Source organism: Boleophthalmus pectinirostris, unplaced genomic scaffold (assembly GCF_026225935.1).
Source record: "Boleophthalmus pectinirostris isolate CB_2022bp ecotype Guang Dong unplaced genomic scaffold, ASM2622593v1 HiC_scaffold_11, whole genome shotgun sequence".
Lineage (NCBI taxonomy): Eukaryota > Metazoa > Chordata > Actinopteri > Gobiiformes > Gobiidae > Boleophthalmus > Boleophthalmus pectinirostris.
The window spans coordinates 1,106,772-1,130,557 of record NW_026570994.1 but is presented as its reverse complement, the minus strand read 5'-3'; the positions used below and the strand labels follow the sequence as shown (position 1 = coordinate 1,130,557).

The window sequence follows — 23,786 nt, the reverse complement described above, 5'->3', positions numbered from 1 at the left end:
CACCTTCATTTTTAATCAAATAAAAACATATTAAAACAACAATAAAGTGCTGAAGTATAATCAGAGGTATAATAATCCCTACAACAGAAGCATGACCAGACTGGGCTGCACTAGAATGGAAAACATTATCCTAATGTCCCAAGGGTGTCTGGGTGCTGGGTCCAGTGCTATAGCCTGTGTTGGGAAATTAATTTTCTACATGAACTAGTTCAAAGTTCCAAAATGAACTAGTTCATTCATAGTTCATAATTGTTTATAGTTAATAGTTCGTTCATAGTTCCAAAAACAAAATAGTTCATCGTTCTTTTTTTTCAATACTATTATTTTTCAATATCATTGCCAAAGCCCAAACAGACAGACAGCAATTATTTGATCAGTTTAACAATGAAACTGTGTTAGATTTCATCTTCATATCAAATTTTGAATCCTCATCCATCCAGGGTTCACGTGAGCGTTTAGAGAACAGCATTTCCCCAGTGTCGCTGTTAGTTCAGTCAAACGAGGAGCAGCTGCAGCGTTCACCCCTACAGTATACTCTGATTATTTGTTTATGACCACAGCAGATGCGCCGCAGCCTGAGTGTAGAAAGCGCCGCTGTATGTGTGGTTAACATGAACTTGCAGCGGTAGCTAGAGCAGTTGTCGGCACTAAAACAGTTTATCCTCGTGTGATAAAATAAGTTCTGATGTTAAATGAACATCAGTGAGTGGGATATGTCTTACCTGTGTGCGTTAAATGTGAAAATGACGACAAGAAACATCTCAAACTTCAGTAGCCGTACATCCACTCATACTTGATCCATAACACCTATCCCCGCCCCCAAGAGAGTCTGACATCAGCTGAAATTCTACAAAACACTGACATGATACAGACAGGACAGAGACTCTTTCTGCAGAAGATATGCTGAGTAGAGTGTGAAGTGTTTTGTCTTGTTCTGATGACGCATGTGGCAGTGCGACGCTGGTGGCTCTTGTTGTTGCCCGATTGAATATTTACGGTGTGTTTAGTCGGGTTTCTGCCTAGAACACTAAAGAAATGTGGCACCCAGCTGAACAAAGTTAAATAGAAGCGCATACTGTTTACAGACACCAGAATGAACACGCACACAGTTTGTTCATCAGGCAGTAATACAGTTCATACGCAGTAGTTCAGTTCACGTTCACCCAAAATATTTACAAAAGATGCAACACTGGCCATAGCGATTAAGAATTTTAAATAAACATGATATTTTCTGAATGAGAAGCTGAAACCCCGTAAATACACTGCATATTTACATCTGTACTCAATAAAATATTGTGAAAAATGACTGCAAAATCCCTTTGGTTGCAATACAGAAAATCAACAATATTCCTCCACATACATTATTCCTCTCGCTCCTTTCATGCCGTAGACTTGGGAATAGCTATTTTTTCCCCTCCACGTCCCTCTGTAGAATCCTGCTCCCCCACTCTGCAAACAGCTTTGACTAATCTGCCTAAACACGTGTAAATATGTCACCAGCCTCCACGCGACCGTACGACAACACCAAGCAATACATCGTGGTAAAGGTCATTCATGTGTGCTGTGATTCATAATTTCATATTCACTCAATGTAACAAGAAGAAGGGGGAGGGGCTAATTGAGCGTGCAGTGTCTGGACCAATCAGATTATACGGCGATGAAAAGTGAGAATGAAAAGTGACAGCTGGTTAGGAACGCAGCTGGACGTGAAGGATGGTGGCCACACTATTAGGTACGGCTGGTCTGTGGGTTTTAAATGCCTTTAAATAGTCCATTTGAGGTTTAGTCTGCGTTGCTGTGGAAAATATTTTAGGATTTTGTTTATCTTTTAAATGTATGGTTATGTATTATTTACTATGTATAAGGTATTTTTCATTTAGGCTTTTGGTCACTTTCGGTCACTTTAATCAACAATTTGTCCTTCAAATTCTACTACAGGCAATTACTCACACGCAAGTTTTTTTTTCCATGAGCAAAATTATTAGTTATATTGTAAAAGCAGCTCTTGAAGTCAATATCCTCTGTTTTCTGCATCTACAGTCATTATAAAGCATTTTAATAGCCGGTAATCAGGAAGTGCACTGTTAAGCTGCTAGCTGTTGTTGTTGAATTTGCTGTATCGGCTATTGGCTTCCAAATATCAGTTCATAAGACTAGTAACTGGCTGGGTAACTGGCTCCATTATATGGAGATACTTTGGTTTTAAGGCATCTACTGCCCTGAATACAGAAAGTTGGTGCCAACCAAAACTTCTAGCACCACGAACCTTTTCCACCATTTAAAGACAAGACCATGAGCAGCACATCCTCTGTCACAGAGACAAACATAGATCCACAGAGAGAACACACATTCCACTGAGTCGTGTCCTTTAGTCTGACAGAGGCTGAACCGCATCAGTGCACAAGGAAAGAACTGGTTTTTTTTCAGTTACAGTTTATTCAAATGAGGTTGGCATGTGGTTTTAAGTTTAGTTTCTTTAAGACTTAAACAAATGTGTCAAAGCTGAATTAAACACATTATAATCTTAAACGGGCTGGTGTGGCTCTAGAGTCATTATGTTTATATGTTGTAAAGTGACTGATTTTATGCAGAAGATTTTTATGAATAATCTGCTGCAGTGTAGAACTTGTACAAAAGTGTTTGTAAACGTTCAGTTTGTTCAGTGGATTGTGGGAAACCTCAGAGCTCCTTACACTAGTGAGGAACATGGATCTATTAAAATAAAGACCCTTCCTCTGTTAAAGGAGCTCATGGTTATTGTGTGGTTAACAGAGTTAATGCAAAGATGAACTTGAGTTGAGTTGGTTTATTTTTGAATGAAAAGAAGGCAATATTTATTATTTCTTTTATTTCACAGTTAAATGATTATTATTTATAGAATCAGGGATTTTTTGTAATCTTAAATGTCGCAGAAGCTCTTTGTTCCAACATGAACTGCCGACCTTGAGTGGAGTTGTTTTTGAATGAAAAGAAGGAAATATGTATTATTTCTTCCTTTATTTTAGAGTTAAATTATTATTTTTAAATTATTATTTTTGTATACAGAGATTTTTTTTTTTATGTCACAGCAGCACTTTGTTCCTACATGAACTGCCTTCGTCTTTGCATTTGTGGACTTTGGCATATTTGTTTATGCAGTAGTTTTTGGGGGGGTTATTTTTCCTGTACAGTTATCAAGATATATATCCTATATCAAGATATAACTGTAATTATTATAAACTGTTAACAAGCTGATAATAGATAAATAAACCAAAGTAAATTAAATAAAATATATGCAAACAAAAGTGAATGACTGCACGTGGAGTCTATAGAAGATTCTGCCTATGTCGTCTCAGCCTGACTTCTTAACTCTTAACGCTTAATTACTGCTACTGTAATTATGGAAATGAGCACTTGAACAAGGTAATTCCATGTTGTGGCAGGTCAGAGGAGCCGCTGTCAAAACATCCACCCACAGCTCAGTACAGCGGCCGCGAGAGACGAGAGAGCGAGCATGAGTTTAACAGAGAAAAAGAGAGAGAGAAGAAACCAGTGCCACTGATGGAGCATTAGTGCACGAGGTACAGGCTTAAGTACTCAGCATCTACAGAGACTAGACCAGGACTAGAACAGGATCAGTGTCTACATCTGGAGTAAGTAGTTTTTTGTTTTGTTTTGTTTTGTATTTTTAAGCCATAAAAACAGCTGTAATTGAACAAATTCACAAAAACTGTTTAATGCCATACTGTGGAACATGTATCCAGGCCAAGCAATAACATCTCTATGAACATGAGCAGATGACTGACGCCCCACCAGAAAAGTGACATAGTGTATCTTTAAGATTAACTTCAGCATTCATCAGTTGAACATATATATAATGTGTATGTAGGTATGTGTATATTATATCTGTGTATATGATGTGTACTATATCTGTGTACAGAATATACATATATTTGTTGTTGTTGTTTGTTAGATTTGTAATGCAATATGGGTACTGTGCAATTACTGCTTATATTGTACAGGAAATGAGAAGTCAAATTTTTATTTATTTTTTGTTAATTTGGGACGGTAGAAAAAAGGGGTGGGGTTAAATAAGTATTTGGTGTGAGGAGCACAACCTTGTCTTAACTGTGGAAAAGACAAGGGAGATGATGTTTGACCCCAAATCTGTCGGGGACCACAGCCCCGTTAACATCAGGGGGAGGGACATAGAGCAGGTGACGTGTTATAAGTACTTGGGTGTGTTCTTTGATTCTCAGCTCCAGTGGAGACGCATGTACAATCTGTCTGCTCAAGAATTAGCCAGCGTCTCTATTTTTTAAGACGGCTTAGGTTACATGGAGTGGACACCAATGTAATGCTGATGTTTTACAAAGCATGCATGGAATCTATTTTACACTATGGCATGTCAACATTTGGTAACCTGTCAAACTTAAATCACACATTTTTACCTTGATTAAAAGAGCGGGTAAAATAATGGGTGTGGCCCCAAGCTCACTTCAGCAAATTTTTGAGGAGACTGTTAGAAAACTGCACATAGGCTTAGGGAAGGTGCAATTATTAATAGAATACAAGAATGCAAGGGTTTGTCTGTTAAGAATAATTTAAAGGTCCTGTTGGTGCATCATTCGTGGTCAGACTTGGTCTCATATTTACTTTGTTTTATGGTGTTTGTTTATGTGCTGCTTTGTGTTGTGTTGTCCTGTTTTTTGATAAAGCATGTTACCCCCTGTCCCAAGACAAATTTCTCCCATGGGAGACAATAAAGGATTATCTTATCTTATCTTAGTTACTTTCTCCCACTCCTTTTTCAGACACAAAGAAAATCGGCGTAACATTTATTTTTGCCTATTATTATAGAATAGAAATATTTACTTTTTGTGTTATATCTATGTATTAATGTTTTTATGTATGTTCTATGTATTACTGTCCAAATAAACATTCATTCATTCATTCAACATACTACATTTTGAGTTTTGTTTCTAATTTTTTTTTACAAGATAACAGTGGTATGCAGGGTATTTTTTAGCAAAAAAAAATTACTAAATATTGTGCTTGTGTCTGCTATATATAGTTATAATCTCTGACCCATGGATCATTATGTTATAATATTGACATTTAAAATTGCAGCATTAATCTAAAGTGACTTCATAAGAAATAAGTCTGCTGACGTTAGAAACTGCGGTGCCCAGTGGGAGCTGGCGCTGCCTTAAGCGTCATCACTTTCTCACGTCTCTGTTCAGTGTTTCATGTTCGGACTGATGTGTGAGTGTGTTCTGTTTGATTGTGCCTCTTGGTCTGGTCGTCACTGCAAATCACATGTGTTCACAATTAACTAATCTAGTAAAATACTGACTAAATAAAATAAAAATCAGAACAAAGAGTCGGCAGCTCCAGTGGAGAGCTGCAGATCACACGAGCGAGTAGCAGATTTTTTTACCCCTTTGTACCCAAACAACTATATGACCCTGCCAAATCTTACATGTGTCACTGATTAAGAAAATCCAATTAAAGACCAAAGTAAGTAGAGAGCAGTGGGTGTGTACAGTGGATGGGGAAAATGGGGTTGATTGGCAATTTGGTGTCTTGAAAATAGGCGATTTAAAGATCATTTAAATACACACCAATCACCTCAAATACACCTCTGAGGGTAAATGAGAAGGGAACAACTATAACATGGTTAAAAGCTCTGAAAAGTCCATTTTGTGTAATAGCTCTGCTTTAGTCCTGTTCTTCTAGCTGCACTTTACTTTTATTCACTGTGAAGAATTTACAACACTTATAACAGTTAACTGCTCTTTGCAATACTAAGAATCCCAGATGATATTTTAAGAACTAACTTCTTAACATTCTTAATTCTAAGGATATGATTTGAAGCCTTCCTTTTGTCAAAATTCCACAGAGCGCCTCTTCACATAATTGTTCAATCAGAGCCAATTACAGCCATTAATCTGTGGGGAACAAAGTTTAAGTACATTATATAACTCTTGAATTTAACTTCAGTTTGTTTGTCACGTTTTTAACTTTCCCCTGTATGAATTTATTTAAAGAGGAGTATTTTACTTCTATGAACTATTAACTAACACAACATCTTTAGATCACCGTGTGACCTTTTATTGTTTTCAAAATGCTGTATGGGCTGAAAACAAAGTATTCACATGTTTAACAAGTTTCATTTTTGTTTTGGGCACCCTGAGTCTGAGCACCCCCTCCAATTGCTCTCTGCGCTATGTCACTCCCCCTTCAGAGCGAGGCCACAACACAATCAGTGTGCATCCCACTAATGAAAGTGCTGCACATCACATCAGGTTTGTCATTGTTGTTGTGTACACTTTTGAAACATGGTTTTGTGAATTTATGGATCATTTTGTATGGGGATGTGGGTGATGTGGGTGATGTGGGTGATGTGGGGGGTGTGGGTGATGTGGGTGATGTGGGGGATGTGGGTGGGTGATGTGGGGGTGTGGGGTGATGTGGGGGTGTGTGGGTGATGTGGGGTGTGGGTGATGTGGGATGTGGGGGGTGGGTGATGTGGGTGATGTGGGTGGGGGTGTGGGTGATGTGGGTGATGTGGGGTGTGGTGATGTGGGTGATGTGGGGGGTGTGAGTGATGTGGGTGATGTGGGGGGTGTGGGTGATGTGGTGTGGTGTGTGTGGGGGTGATGTGGGTGATGTGGGGGTGTGGGTGATGTGGGTGATGTGGGGGTGTGTGGGTGATGTGGGTGATGTGGGGGGTGGTGTGGGTGATGTGGGTGATGTGGGGGGTGTGGGTGTGATGTGGGTGATGTGGGGTGATGTGGGGTGATGTGGGGGTGTGGGTGATGTGGGTGATGTGGGTGATGTGGGGTGATGTGGGTGATGTGGGTGATGTGGGGGGTGTGGGTGATGTGGGTGATGTGGGTGATGTGGGTGATGTGGGGATGTGGTGATGTGGGTGATGTGGGTGATGTGGGGGATGTGTGGGGTGTGATGTGGGTGATGTGGGTGATGTGGGTGATGTGGGTGATGTGGGTGACATGGGCGGAGCATTGAACAGTCTTTTTGCTAACTGTATGGAGGGTTAAATAGGCCTGAGACAGATCGCCAAAATACTCACACATGCATGAATGACATCTAAGTTTTGGATAAGAGAACATTATAACATGGTAGAAGGCTTAAAAACATGGATTTTGTATAATACCCTGTCTTTAAATATGTTCACTACATAACTTTTCCGGAGAAGGTTGCATCAACTGCTTGTTATTGCTGAGATGTTATTTCTCTGTCTGGACAGTAATGTCTCAAGGTATGGACTTGTCACCATGGAGACAAGACGCCACAAGACCAAATTAAAGGTCAGATCTATAGAGAGACAAGCCTGTAAGGTTTCACAGTAACAAGTCAGGATTTTCAAGGGATTTGTTAAGCAACAAAAACACCTGGAAAAAGCAAGTTAGGTCAGTTTAATGCAATACTGTGGAACATTGCAGACAAAGCAGGTGGTGGCTACATAGTACACCCTTAACTTTTATTACATCAGCAGTTTATCCTGCTGTTGAAGTGCATTTGAAGGTTAGACTACTCATTTCACTAAATCATGCCTTGTTTTTCATTTATTTTACACTTTTTTGGTGATGTGTTATTTTACTCGCTGGTAGGACATGGGGAGCAGATGTGTCATATTTAGAGGTAATGCTGTGTTCGTTTATCCATCAGTCTCCCACTTGGATCTCTGATATGACGTCATGCCCCCGCTTCAACTGTTTTATTATGTTTTGTGTGTCCGACGTGGAGAAAAACGTGGACTAACCGGAACGCTGTTGTTGTTTTAGCACTAGCCAAGTACGAGGCTCCAAAATAAGTTTGTGTTTCAACTACACAACCTCGAGGAAGAATTCAGTATAAACAGTATAATTCAGTATAAATAGTAGAATTCAGTATATTAGTGAAGTGAAAGCATTTGTGTCACGTGAGAGTCGTTCATTCTGGCACATTAGCACGTTAGGTATTGCAGTGATACAGACGCAGTGAGGTATTGCAGTAATATGAGTGACTGTAATTGTGTAGCAAGTGTGTGCAGGTTGCACAATCTTGGATTCTATCTTGAAAACTTTGCTTGGTCACTTCTTACGAGTCGTGCTGTCCGAGGAAAAGGGGCGTGTAGGTGCCAAGTCGGATGGATAAACAAACGCACCATTAGTCCATAACTGTTATCTAGCAACCATCATTTTAAAAGGGCCAAAACGTGTGTAAATTGCACAATAATTATGATCAGACAGATATAAACAAATTACAACACCTGTATTTTTCTAAATGAAGGTTTAAACTATCAGACTTTTTGTGCTGATGATGTGGGTAGAGGTTCTGTTTTAGAACTTACCTGTTACCTACTACGTCCTGTATTTTTGTACCTTACTTTTCAACTTTTTTTCCATAAACTGACACAGGTGCTACTCCACCAAACTAAGTCAGAAATAGAAAAACATGAAAATCTGTCGACTGGACTTTGAGCACATACATTTTTATTCAGTATTTAGTTTATATTTTTCATGTTTTTTAAAGTTGCGTTGTGGTAATTATATGCTGGAATGTACAAAATTCGTAGTCTAATTAACCCACCAACATTTTGTCAGCAGATCAATTTTAAATGTTAAGTTATTCCCCTGTATTCTCATTTGGCTGTTTTATGTAAATGGACCGAGCATCCCTGACTTTAACCTTGCCTTGGGGTCTAATGCGCGGCGCCATGACAATTCACCCACCTCTGCTTTGGTATGCTGCTCCCCGAGTCGGCCGGGTCAAGCGTGTCTGACGGGTCCGTGCCCACCGTCGCCATGACGACCAGCTCCGGGTCCAGGATGAAGATCTCCTCGTGGGAGAGCTCCAGGATGTAGTTCAGGTGCTCCTACAACAGACAGAGGGGAGAATGTAAAGCAGCCAAGCAAAGTCAAGTGAGGATCTGCTGAAGGGACTTTTAAACACATACATACTCAACATTTTCAATATTCCAGGAATCCCACTACTCTATGTAAGTTTTCTGCTGGAGGGTCTGCTTCCATTTAATGATATATTTTTCACATTTATTTCATTACAGGTATTTTTATTGCTCAAAATGACATTGAAGTGCAAGTAATGTCGCTATGAGCGCAGTCGCCTCTCCACAGATCTGACCTGTAACTTGGCCTGATGGCATCACGTACTTGTTTCCATGGAAATAGACAAGTTTAACTCAGAATATTACCATTTTCCCCTACCCCCTATCCCCGCCCATAGCTCTGTACTTAATTGTGATTCATTGAAAAATTCAAACTCAAAGTCTTGGATGCAGGGTCCAATAAAAAGACTTGGTGCTTCGTAAACTGCCACTACCATATCAGTATTCTTTACATGATTTACATCTATTCTGCTTCTTACAATGAACAACACATACATTTATAATCTCCTTATATTATAAAATACTAACTATATTATAAAATACTATGTGAAAAATGCTTGTATGAAATAATATAAAGTATAAAAATACAAAGTTCTATTTGGGCAGAATTTACCAATTTATTTCTACCTCGTCTGAAAGCAGAATCAAATTCTGACATTACATTTTACAAAAAAAGTCGACTCTTTACAACTCTTTTTATAAATCAAGCAAATCCAAGGCCAGAGTGAGGTCATGAGTGCAAATACAGACTTTGACCTGAAAACATTCCTCAACAAAAAACAGGAAAAATAGCAGTGAAAGCAGAATTGTGTCAAAGTACCTGAGCTCGATCTATCCGGTAAAAGCGGTCTGCAGTCGTGGCTGAAAACACAGAAAAGAAAACACTTAACAAAAACCATTTGTACAAAATAAAATATTTGGACCACATATGTGAAAATATTCTGCTGCAGTTACTGTTGTCACAATATTAACATTTAAAACAATTTCAATTCTAACGAATATACTCAATACTCAATACTGATACTGATACCACGATGATAATAAAAACATGATTTATTTAGCCAATAAAAGGTCATTTTCAACATTAACAACAATCATTGTACTGTCTTTAATATTACCATGTACCAGGTGGCCTCTCTGTGTAACTCATAGGTTTAACAGTGCTCCATGGGCGTACAAAAGTCCATGTGGTCTTGTTCGTTATATATTCTTATATAAGTCAAGAATGGAAATTTACTCAATAATCTTTCAGTCAATAGCTAGCATGGTGCTTAAACTGCAAACTATGAAAGAGGCACTTATAGATTACAGCAGCGACAAGACAAGTTCTTCAAGATATGGAAACAATTCCTTGATCATATGGAAAACCACTAAAGTCTATTACTAAACTAAAACAAACTCATGTATAATGTATTATATGTGTGTGTGTGTATGTACATGTATGTATGTATGTATGTGTGTGTGTGTGTATGTATGTATGTGTGTGTGTGTATGTATGTGTGTGTGTGTGTATGTATGTGTGTGTGTATGTATGTATGTGTGTGTGTATGTATGTATGTATGTATGTGTGTGTATGTATGTATGTGTGTGTGTATGTATGTATGTGTATGTATGTATGTATGTATGTATGTATGTATGTATGTGTATGTATGTATGTATGTATGTATGTATGTATGTATGTATGTATGTATGTATGTATGTATGTATGTATGTATGTATGTATGTGTATGTATGTATGTATGTATGTATGTATGTATGTGTATGTATGTATGTATGTGTATGTATGTATGTATGTGTGTATGTGTATGTATGTATGTATGTATGTATGTATGTATGTATGTATGTATGTATGTATGTATGTATGTATGTATGTATGTATGTATGTGTATGTATATGTATATATATGTATGTATGTGTGTATGTATGTATGTGTATGTGTATGTATGTATGTGTGTGTGTATGTGTATGTATGCGTGTATGTACGTACGTACGTACGTATGTATGTGTGTGTGCATATATACATGTATGTATATTGTGTTTTTCCTCACATATATTTTATTTCCCTCTGGTCTCTATACTTACTTATTTTGTTGTTAATCATTCTAAAACTTTCCAGCAAAGTTTCATTTTTGTCCTGTCAATGGGACTTTTTTAGTATTGATAGCTGCTCAAATGATTTTCCGTTTTAGATTTTAGTGTGAGTATACTTTTGACAAGCCTAGTAGCAATTTAAGCTGAACTAGAATACTATGCAATTTATAGTATTTTTATTGAGCTTTTCTATCTTCAAAGCTCTTTACACCAAGGAGCACACTCCCCAGTGCCCAAGTGTCATGCCCAAGGACACAATGACAGTATCCATCTGTGATCATGAGCAACTGAATATAAATATCTATATTTTTCATGCAGAGGGATCAGTTTGGTCCCCGTTCTCTCAGTTATTATTTCAGTGACACGTGTGAAAGAAACAAAGGAGCTCAGTGGTTTGAACAGTGTAATACTTCACTCAATTATTTGTTTTGTTTGATTTGTTTTTCAGCCCCTTGTGATATTTTCTGCTTTATTCTTTTTCCGCTGTTTTGCTACAGACGAACCATGCGTGCCCATTGGCTATTCCACCTGTCAATCACGCGTATCTGAACTCGAGGAGATTCACTGATGACCACACTCATATCTCGGTGAAGTATTGGAGAAGTGTGTGTTGTAGCTATGAGGCGATATACTGTCTAGTGAGGCAAGAGTCCTTCTGGTACTTCAGTTGTACTTCATTAGACACACCTGTTCAACGCATTGCCATAGAAAATATCAGCACGTATGAAAAAGTGGCTGGCCTCAAAGTCATATATCTTCATTTGGACATTTTTGTATTGCAGTACTCGTATCGACGCAAGGGCTCCTGAAGTTGTTTTTATTTCCCAAAAGCGAGAAAAGTAGAGCAAACTGCAAAAATACTTTTCCTAAATATCAAGAGGTTTACAAAGCAGATACGGCATAAGGTACACGATAAATCAACATGGCACCTGCGATTGGTACTTATAGTCAGGAGCATTTGGGAGACAAAATGTACCTTTTTTTTGTGATGTTACCGTCTACAATTTGGGGTTGAGGTTATTATTTTGCAAGGTGTGATGTTTGGATAAATGACTAAGAATATCTCCATAAGTGCTGTGGGTTTAGTCACGCTTTAGTCACGCTTTAGTCCTGGTTTAGAGTCCTGGTTCAGTCCTGATTTATCCTGGTTGGGTCCTGGTTTAGTCCTGTTTTAGTCTTGAGTTAGACTTGGGTTAGACCTGGTTTAGTACAGCTCTTGATCAGTATCCATAATAAGTGGTCTACTCCTGGTTTAGTTCTGTTCTAGTTCTGGTTTAGTCCCAGGTTTAGACTTGGGTTAGATCTGGTTTAGTACAGCTCTTGTTGGGTGTTCCTGGTCTTCAGTGGTCAGTATCCAAAACAAGTGCTCTAGTCCTGAATTGGTCGTGGGTTAGACTTGAGTTAGACTCTTCAGCTCTGGTTTGGTGTTATCAGTCTGATAATAACCCCATAGACTGGATACACCAATTTACTTTTATATGCTCCTAAACATATCTTTATTAAATATAATTCAAATAATCATTCCAGAGCTTAATTGCAGTGCTTAATAATTCTTATTATATTATACTCATATCATCTGTTTGCCATGTTGCTAAAAATAAAAAGGCAATATTTAGATGAAGCTTTTCTACCTCCAATGACCTTAATTAAAGCTCCAATTTCAGGGCTGAAAGTATGGAGTTTAAAACACAGTGAAGTACTTCCTGTATTACCATATGACATCACAAGGAACAGTGTTTTCTGTTTGAGAGAAGAACTTTGAGAGCAAAATATGCAGGGTTTGTGTGTTAAACATGTGTGAATGAAACAAAACCCAATGGAAGTTTGTGATGAGGAAACTACATTATACCAACTCCCTAAATGGCGTAATACGGGCCCTTTAAGGAATTACTAACTCATTCAGACACACATTTCCCACCATAAATTGGATCAGATTGATTAGCATTCTTGACATCGTGCGAACCACAAAAGAAAGCAGCGAATGTCTACGGCAGGAGACGTGGGCTGGGTCAAGTTTGAGAATAGACTCGACAGCACTTTGAAAAGTGCGTAGTGGCATTTCTGGAATCCTGCAGGCCATTTGGAAAAAGCAGCAGAAGCTATGCATTTAAAATGAAAGCTATTAGTCTGAGATAGCAGCAGCTTTTCTGAAGAGGAATATTTGGTTAATCCCAAAAGGAAATTGTTTCGTTCCATTTCCTCTTCATTAGAGAAGTACAGATGGATCAGCGCAGTCACACAGAACACGTCCAACAGACACTGGATTTTGTTTGAGATCTTTAAACAACTATTATCTAATCAGACCAATACAAGTGTCTATCTCTGCTATTCAAACACTCATCTAACTCTCCTAATTAGATATGATGAATATTAAGCCAATTAAAAAAGGACAGGTTAGAATGAGAAAATCTCCATGGGTTTCATTTCAAAGTTATATAACATTCAGACCAGGTTGTCATAACAACTAAAGCTAAAATCTGAACTTCGATTTGACTTTTTTGTTACCAGTAGATGGCAGATACCTGTAATCCCCTCACCTGACCTCTCCCCTCACCTGACCTCTCCCCTCACCCGTCCACTCCCCTCACCTGACCTCTCCCCTCACCCGACCTCTCCCCTCACCCGACCTCTCCCCTCACCCGTCCACTCCCCTCACCCGTCCACTCCCCTCACCCGTCCACTCCCCTCACCCGTCCACTCCCCTCACCTGACCTCTCCCCTCACCCGACCTCTCCCCTCACCCGACCTCTCCCCTCACCCGTCCACTCCCCTAACCCGACCTCTCCCCTCACCCGACCTCTCCCCTCACCCGTCCTCTCCCCTCACCCGTCCTTTCCCCTCACCCGTCCACTCCCCTCACCCGTCCACTCCCCTCACCTGACCTCTCCCCTGGCCTTTGTTCAGACTCACCTGTGCTCTGGTTTGTCCTCCAAAACATGTATTTGTTACTAACTCCTGTCTTGTAGATACTTATCTGATTGATTTGTTTTTATTTCGAGTTTGTGCCAATAGAGAAACAATAATCACACACACACTATATATACACTATAAACAACAGAAAAGCACATTTCTCGAAAAGGAGCGGGAAGAAGAAATGATATTAACCCACCCCTGTTCATGACATACTTTCAAAAATAATGTGGTCTCTTATTTACATTGATCACGGAACTACAAATGTATCAAAATAAACAAACTGAAAATGAAGAATGTAAGTTTGATGTAAGTAATGTTAGAGAAAAGCATGTATTTAGTTAATAGTCATGGTTTACTAGTGATAACAATGGATCTAGTCTTCCAGGTATTTCTGCAAGATTTCCTTTTTATATAGTTTTTTGAAGTGCACCAAGTTTTGATATGGTCATCTAAACTATTCCATAAATCTACTCCACGTTTGTAACACACATGCTTTTGAGAGGGGTTCCAGACAATTGTTTTTTAAAATTCATTTGACCTCTCAGGTTGTATTTGAAATCATTTGTGCAGAACAGTTTGTGAATGTTTGTGAGTCTGACTTTAAATAAGATTTGGTATGTTTTAAATTTGACCAGGTCTCCAAATGTCAGTGTCTTTGATTGGCAGAAAAGTGTATTTGTATGTTCTCTATATTCAACTAAGTGAGCTATTCCTATTGCTCTTTTTTGTAATTTAAACAATACATCTGTGTTACTTTTATAAGAATGTCCCCAGGCCTCTACACAATAACTAAAATGGGGTAAGATAAGAGTGCAGTAGATTGTATACACGGCTTTTTTACTTAAAAGTAATCTCTAATCAGTGTAGTACAGTATTACACAATCAAGTACAATTGTTGCTCAAAACATTATTAACATAAATACAGGTGTGCCACAGCTATTAGTGCAGCTATTCACCATGGATTTCTTTGATTTGCTATAATTTGTAGAAACCTGAATGTCTATATTCATTTTCCAGTCCAGACAGAAATGAACTGAACTGGATCAAATATTCCGTATTAACGTATTTTTCGGACGATAAGTGGCACTTTTTTTCATGGTTTGGGTGGTTCCTACGATTTATACTCCAGTGTGATTTATATATTAAAATGTTCACGCTGAAGTCTCGAGAGGACACTATTCTTGTGTGTGAGTATCTGCTGCTCCTGTTCCTCCTGTACCACTGTCACTTCACTCTACTGCACATGTCTCCTGCAGAAAGAGCCTCTGTTCTGTCTGGATCATGTCAGTCAATCGCACCATTACTTCTGTGCTAATTTAAACAAATTTATTAAGATAACTGAGAACACAGAAGAAAATCTGATTTTGCAGATTACAAGCTGCAAGTCGTAAAATCTGCAGCTGAAAATGAGCAGCAGAAAGAAAGTTTGGAGTGAGAGAGAAACTTGTGACACCGGGAGGATGCACCATGAAACTTTCCTGAAGTCACTGGATGGATGGACAAAGTCTGGACTTCAGTGACACTGAAACCATCCTGTCGGGATTCAGAAAGACCCGAATAATTCTAACTGGAACTGATGCTGAGTCTGACGACAGCTACACAGAAGAGGAAGTGACGCTCTGTTTACCTCCGGAGGTCGAGGCCGAGTTGTTCAGAAGTGACACCGAGGATGAAGAATTGAATGGATTTAGTGATTTGGAGTGAGATGGAGAGTTTGGTAAACTTATTCTGTTCTGTTATTTATGTTATATGGGTCCGGTCAAGTGGTAACAGAGGGAAACAGGGGCAGATTTTTGACATTCAAATAGCTCTTATTCAGAAACTAGAGGGACTATTGAAATAAGTAAGATATCAGAATGTAGGAAAGAGTTAACACTCCAACAGGGTAAAGTTAAACCTGTGATATTCTTTCAAGTTGTTGACAAAAAATTGAAAAACTCATGTCGGTAACGGAGGGAATGAAATATGCAGCACTTTTTGGGCAATAAATCCAAACAGTGATAACTAGTGGTTCTCACTTACATATCCTTAACAAACTGGTTTGAATATTTGCTTCATATAGTTTTCTACCATATGGTACAAGATTAGGTTGAAAAACCTCTTACTTTTTGAGTCATGAGATTTTTTTTTTTTATTAAGAAATGGTAACAGAGGGGAAGGGAAAATTGTGCAAGTAAGTAGAAGGTGCATGATTTTGCATAATTTGTCAGTTTTTTTCTTCTGAATACTTTAATATTGCTTCAAAATGAAAGGAAACTATTTCTATAAAATATGTCAGTCCTTCCAAGCAAATTTTTATCATTTTAAATACTTTTTTTTTTTTTTAATCATGTACCTTCATCAACAGTTCAAAGATTCTTCTTTTCTTATTACTACAACTTAACTTTCAACAGGAAATGTCGTTTCCTGGTCTCTGATTTTATTAAATAAATTTCCCCCAAAAGTGTGACTTACTTACTTATATGTTTTTTTCTTCTTCATTACACATTTTTTAGCTGGTGTGTCTTATACTCCAGAGCGACACAGTCCAAAAAATAAGGTTTTCTCAGGGTAACCAACACTGAATGGTGAACAGTGCCAAGAGATGAGGATTAGCTGTTAGACTGTTAGACTGTTAGAATGTTTTATTAATTTTAAGACTTCTCTCCCTCTTCATTTGAACACTCTCAAACTGACACTTCTTTAGCAGTGACAAAATAAGATTACAAAATGATGATGTTTATAAAATGGTTCACACTTAGTCTCAGCACGGCTCAAACGTGTGGGAACAACTGTGATTAAGGGCTAGCCAAAGCGGGCAGCTGCTAATCGCTCCAGCACATGCACGGGACGGAGAAAAGATTAGTCAAGATATATTCATAATTCATTCATATTGGCTCCATTTGTGACTGTCTCTGCGAGCTGAGTGTGTGTGTGTGTGTGTGTGTGTGCGTGTGGATGTATTTTTGGATTTGGGGTATTTTTGGCACAGTTGTGTAAGATTGATACATGGGATGTTAGGGGGGAAACAGGATGTTGTTGGTTCTCAAACTACGGGGTGGGACCAGAAGGTAAGCAGCCATTTTGAAGTTGATGCAGATGTTATATAATAAGACCAAGTGTTAATTTATTACAATGTTATTAATGATCATGCAGTTATACGGGGCAATGCGAGCAATCAGACAAAACATTAAGACAATCTTGGATGCAAACATATTTTTCTGCTTCTAACCAGGCAGGCAGACAAACATTAAATTAAAGGGGATATATGATTTAAAATGGACTTTTCTGAGCTTTAAACAATGGCCTTCCCTCATAAATAGATTACCAAGTCTACACCCATGGATCAATATGGAACATACCTGGACGCCTGAGGGATTACACAGATATTACACCACACAGTGACATAAAAGAAACAACTATTAGGTCCTGAAAATTACATTCTGTTGTCTAAAGAGAAAAGTTTTAGTTTTTATTATCATCATGGTGTCAGAATCTGTGTTGAGGATCCAGTTTGAGGGGATTAGTGTTGTCACAATACTCAGATTTCAATCTATTTTTGCCCTAAAATTGTATCAAAAATGCTTACTCAAATCTAATTCACATAACATTCAGGAATCTTTTTTAAAAATTACAATATTTTAAGTTTTCATTATATAAATCTTGGACATTTTAACTACCACTCAAGTATCAAAAAAACATCTGGCTACTTAAAGAAAAAAAAAGAAGTGTATATACATTTATTTTATCTCATACGAAAGTTAAAAATGTAGGTAAACTTTTACCTTTCTTGTTGTCCCAGAGGGAAACAGTTGTGCAGCAGTGTCAGACAGACAGTAGACACACAACACAGTTCAATAACACACTACACCACAGCTTAAGCTCAGCTCAACAATACAACAATAGTTTCTCTTAAAAATAGGCAAAATAAAAACAAGAGGATATAACTGCATTTCACCACAACTGATCCGAGCTATAAGAGCATTCATCCTGGTTATGGCTTCAGAATTACAGGAAGTCCGACCTCTCTGAGTTTTGCTCTGGGCCATTCTCTGAACACTACCCAGAAGGAAGGAGGTTAAACTCCTCACAGAGCAGGTGCTCACGGCTCTCCAGTATTTGTTGGGCTGTCAAATCACCCTTCTGTTGTAGACGTCCTCAACTGTAAGCCTACAATTTTACTTGCCACTTTGAACAACCGAGCCAGACGATTTCTTCGAGACACAGAGAGGCACCGAACCAACAGACAATACAAAATGCAAAAATAGAACTTTCTGCACTTTCTTGTAGATGGCATCAGTGTTCGATTCAAAGCGTAGGGCACTGTCAATAATTGTCCCAGGTATTTATATTCAGAGACAAACGCAACTTCTTTTCCCCGAATTACAGAATGAGTGAGACTAGGGGGCAACTTTGGAAAGTCCACCAGTTCTTTAGTCTGACACATTAAGAGACAAATAAAATCGTTCGCACCATTCAATCAAATCATCCACCACAAGTCCATGACTCCTCTCAGTGTCTGTTAAGAGACTCACGATGACTGTATCATCTGCAAATTTCAGGACATGTCTATTATTAAATGTACTTCTGCAGTCATTGGTACAAAATGAAAAGCAAGGACGATAACACACAGTCCTGTGGAGATCCAATGGAACAATACAGTCTCGAGGACATGATACCATTTACTTTAACACACTGAGTCCTGCACGATAAAAAATCCACAATCCAACCAACAAGGTTAAAATCCAAAATGAAAAGGGAGATCAGTTTGTCAGGCAGCAGATAAGGCTGGATATTATTGAAGACTGAAGAGAACAAAAGCCGAGCATGGCTTTTGAGAGCTTCCAGATTCCTCACGAGTAGATTCAACAAGGTCAATGTAGCATCTTCAACACCTCTATTTGTTCTATATATGAACTGCATTGGGTCAAGCTTATTATGCACATGGCTCAAAATCTGCTGCTTCAGCAGCTTTTTAAAGGTTTTCATGACCAGTGAGGTGAATGCCACTGGTCTAAACAACAGTGAAGTGTTTCCATAGATCAGGCACAGTCTGAAGAGAGAGAGACTGGGAAAATGTTTTCTGAAAAATACCATTTAATTGGGAAGCACAAGACTTGAGCACACAACCCGAGATATTGTCAGGACCAGACCTCTTGTTGATTTTAGTTTGTTTAAAAAGTTTTTCCACTTCAGCACATTCAATAGTGAAGGAAGAGCTGTCCCTCACTCGCTCCCAGAAATTGGTAGTTTTGTCACAAAAATCATTTGAATCAAATCTCAGATAAAAACTATTAAATTCATGTTTCCTTTTCTCCTCCAAGCCTGTCATAACCTGTCATTTCATCCTTCTCCACACAGATTTCAAGTCGATCTGATTGAATTTGGATTCAGTTTTCCTTTTATAAACCACTTTTGCTTTTTTAATCTCAAAGCAGATCATTGTTATTATTCTGGCAAGCTCCGCCTTGCCCTCTGTTTTAAAGATGATTTTCTTCTGCTTATCAGTCTCTTCAGCTCCTTCGTGACCCAGAGCTTGTTATAGGGACAGGAGGATACAGATTGTATAGGAATTAAACTATCAGCACAAAAGGAGACACAGCTGCATACAACGTCTGTCAGTTCATTAATACTGTCTGATGATTCCTCAAAAACAGACCAGTCCGTACAATTAAAGCATCCTTGGAGAGCCAGACCACTGTCCTTGTCCCAGTCCTGGCCTTCACGCCTCTGCACCTCTGCACCCTGCACCACCTCTGGTGCTGGTTAATTGAGCCATAGCATAGATCCAATATTTTATTACTCCGAGTGGGACGTGTGATATATTGAGTAAAGCTGCTAAGTGTCTTTTTACAGGTGACATGGTTGAAGTCACCAAGGAAAAGAACCAATACGGTGTGTTAAAAAAATGACATTATCCTAAAGTACAGATATATTGTGTAAGCAGCTCTTGAGGTCAAATAAGTCTGCTGTGTATTGTCAGAATCTAAAGCATTTTATTATAATTAGGAAATATGTGGAAGAATGGTAGCTGTTGCTTTACCATTGTTGCCTCGGTCCTATAGTTGTAATAGAAGCCACTGACTACACACTGTGTTCGCAGTTATGACAGAGTCCTCTATTGTTTACACTGCACCTGGCACTGAACACTCAACCCCCATTGGTCCCCTGAGCACACCCGTCATCTCCTCACCTCCTCCGCTCTCTGATTGTCCCGTCTTTGGTAAATAAACGCTGGAAAAATGTCCCTGGAGGACTTCCGTAACTGTATAGATTATCATTCTTATGTCACCGCCACGGACAGTTTACAGACTCAACAAAGCACAAATGGCATTGATTGTTGTGAACAGAAGAGAGGCAGGAGCTATAGATCAGTACAGTCCCCACAGAGTTACACTGTTCGGCCTGAATGTGCCCGTGTGTGGAGGATGTGGGGTTATGTGGGGCCCTGGGACGAACTTTCAATATAGAATCTGTGGAAGAGACGGGATAAAGCTGGTCATAACACCAGCCGCAGCTTCAGTGGTAAAAGAAAGAATACAGGAGGTCACCATGTTGTGTAAATGTGCAGGGATTACTCCATAGAGGTTTGACTGAAGATTTGTTGAATGTCTCTCCCCACTCTTCACCCCACAGTTTTTAAGTTCCCATATGATCCCATTCCCATATGAAGACCTGCTAGTGTACATATGTGCTTCTAATAACCCTGAAAATTCAAATATATATATATATATATATATCAGCACCACGAACCTGTGCCACCATTTACAGACAAGACCATCAGCAGCACATCCTCTGTCACAGCGAGAACACTCATATTACACTGAGCCATGTCCTTTAGTCCAAAAGAAGCTGAACGCACGAGCAGCACAAGGAAAGAGCTGTTAATGCAAATGAGCCATGTGATTTTAGGTTTTGTTTCTGTAAAATGTAAACACATGTGCGCAAAGCAGCATTAAACACATGATAATGTCAAACAGGATGATGTGGCTCTAGAGTCGTTATGTTTATATGTTGTAAAGTTTATTTATGCAGAAGATTTTAATCAATAATCAGCTGCAGTATAATTTGTACAATAGTGTTTGGAAACGTTGGGTTTGATCTGCAGTGGACTGTGGGAAACCTCAGAGCTCCTTACCGCTCGATAGAAACATGGATCTGTTCAAATAATGAACCTCCTGAGCTTCCTCTACTAAAGGAGCTCATGGTTATTGTATGGTTACAGAGTTAATGTAAAGATGAGCTTAAGTTGAGTTGTTTTATTTATGAATGAAAAGAAGGAAATATGTATTATTTCTTTTATTTTACAGTTAAATTATTATATATGTACTTAGGGATTTTTTGTAATCTTAAATGTGGCAGAAGCACTTTGTTCCTACATGAACTGCCGACCTCTTGCACTTCAATAAAAAGAAGACATACGGAATTTGGCATATTTGTTTTTGCCTGTACAGATATTGAGATAAATATATCCTATATCGAGGTACAGCAAAATATATCGAGATATATTTTTTGATCCATATCACCCAGCCCTAATATAATTCAACAAATAAATACATAAAAAATAAAATATGTAAATGTATGATCAAAAATATCACAAGTCAAATGCAATTAGGGACGCAACAATACCACTTTTTGAAAACCGATATGAGTATAATCATTTCTGTACTTGCTGATATTGAGTACAGATACTTTAACCCTTTCTGTGGAGAATAACTTGATGACGAGTAAACGCCTCATCCTCTACTCGGCTGTCAAACTTAAAAGGGAGATTGGGCAGACGCTGATACTCCAAATATCAGTCGTGAAGTTTATTGACTCATGAACCACTGACCTAACGTGAGTTTTCAGGATCGAACACTTTAGGCAACATCACATCTGTGCTGTAGCGACGTCTGGGCAGCTCGTGTCTGGGCTCTAGAACATCTACAAGACGCTCAAACACAATATCTTCAACGACTGAAAGTGACTCGTCCAAATCAGTGTAGTGGGTAAGTGCCTCAGTTATTTTTGTTGCCCGAGTCTTTGGACATTTTCTCTCACTTCTTGAAAACTTTGTTAAAGTTGTCTGTTGGTCACTGGTGCTGCTTTGGTGAACTCGGCGTACTTATCTCTGTGCTGTGTCTTCAAATGTTTGATTCAAGTGCTCGTATTAAATGAGGTGTTTTCCTTCCACCTCTCCGCACTTTCGTACTACATCATTTGCAATCTGCCTCACTCCTGTCGTCCTCCCTGATACTAAAATACTTCAAATGCTGAAGACGACATGATTGAACTTTATTTGTGCATGACGAGGCCTGTCTTCTGACTCTCTGTCTCCCCCTGGACAGTGAAGTTAGATGAATAAATGGCCTCCTGTATGTGACCAGTGATGTTGTGTATCGTGTAATAGCGGTATTGTCAAATTTTTAATGAATACAAGTAGGGGTGTCAAATTATCGCATTAATTGCGATTAATTAATTACAGTCATATTTAGCGCATTATGTTTTTAATGGCGTTAATCCAATTTTTAATCTCTAACTTTACTGTTTCTATATGCGAGTTGCCTTATTATAAAATCCCGCAAAGAATTGTAATTTTCATTCACGTTCTCGCCCGCAACTGCGATAAACCTGCACATGTATGATCTTTGAAAACATCGTGACACACAGAACAGACTCAACTTCAGCATCAACATCCCTCTGTCACAGAAAAAACATTCATATTCCACTGAGTCGTGTCCTTTAGTCCAACAGCTGAACCACATCAGCACACAAGAGCGATTTCTTTTCTTTTCTCCGCTTACTTTATGCAACTTGCGCAAACACATTCTAATGTCAAACGGGCTGATGTGGCTCTAGAGTGGAGATGGTTTATATGTTGAAAGTTGAGTTTGTTTATGCAGATTAGTAACAGTAATAATAATGATGATACTGTGGAATGTAAATGACTGCATCTGTTAAAAAGGTTTGTTAAACAACAAATTACTTTATAAAGTCACTTTTTTGTTCTATATCAGTCTTTTGATCTGCCACAATAATGTAATAATGATTTAAATGAAAATACTTCAAGTTGAAGCTTTTCTCAGCAATTTTTAGGTGAGATTACAAAATAGATTAATTAGATTAATTAATTACAGATCATAATTAATTAATCTCTCAATTTTTTAAATCTCTTGACAGCACTAAATACAAGTAAAAAAAAAGGTATTGTTAAAAATGAAAAGCAAAAAAGCAACCCCCCCCCCAAATTTTTACTAAATTAAGATCCAATGGTAAAAGAAAGAGTTATAGCAGGTTGCCGTGTTGTCTAATGCCACTAGCTCCTCGACTTCCTGCACACTTTCTACTATCACAAATAATGAGGCCAGAGATTGTAGCTGTAATTATCACAGAGGACTGAAAAACATTGTGAATTTCTGCAGAATCAATGAGCAAAGCACTAAACTCTGTTAATTTGAGTTTGGTCTCTCCCAGGCACTATTCGAATCCCCCTAATATTTGGCAGTGCGATTCTGTCCAACGCTCACGAACATTTTTCATAAACATACAAAAACAGGACACAAAACAACACACTACAACTTCACAAACCTGACGCAATGTAAACATATGATGTACTTATGTTATGTGTTAGGAATTAACACCCCACACAAGTGTAATACCTCCTGTTTAAAGGGCCCATATTACACTTTTGTTTTGTAATCTATTTTATAATTTGATAAAGTTTCATCAGACCTGGAGTTGTGTTTTGTTTCGTTCGCACACGTTTAACACACAAACTCTGCACACTACACACTGTTCCACCTTGTGATGTCATGTGGTAATACAGGAAGTGCTCCAGTATGTTTTTAAATTCGATACACTTTCACTAGAATCAGAATTCAGCCTGGAATTTCAAATCTCTACTGGACAAAAAGTAAAAGGTTAAAAT

At 38.4% G+C, this 23,786-nt stretch overlaps 1 protein-coding gene across 6 annotated transcripts in view; it reads right to left on the bottom strand.

The window, feature by feature from the left end:
* The window catches only part of LOC110175582 (diacylglycerol kinase zeta-like), a 194,649-nt gene that overhangs the window by 60,522 nt on the left and 110,341 nt on the right, over window positions 1-23,786 (bottom strand). For all 6 annotated transcript variants that reach the window (XM_055164293.1, XM_055164304.1, XM_020941780.2 and 3 more), the window contains 2 exons: window positions 9,714-9,754; window positions 8,721-8,863 (listed from right to left, as the gene is read on the bottom strand). In XM_055164293.1, the coding sequence (XP_055020268.1) occupies window positions 8,721-8,863; window positions 9,714-9,754 (184 nt within the window). The remainder of the gene's footprint in view (window positions 1-8,720; window positions 8,864-9,713; window positions 9,755-23,786) is intronic.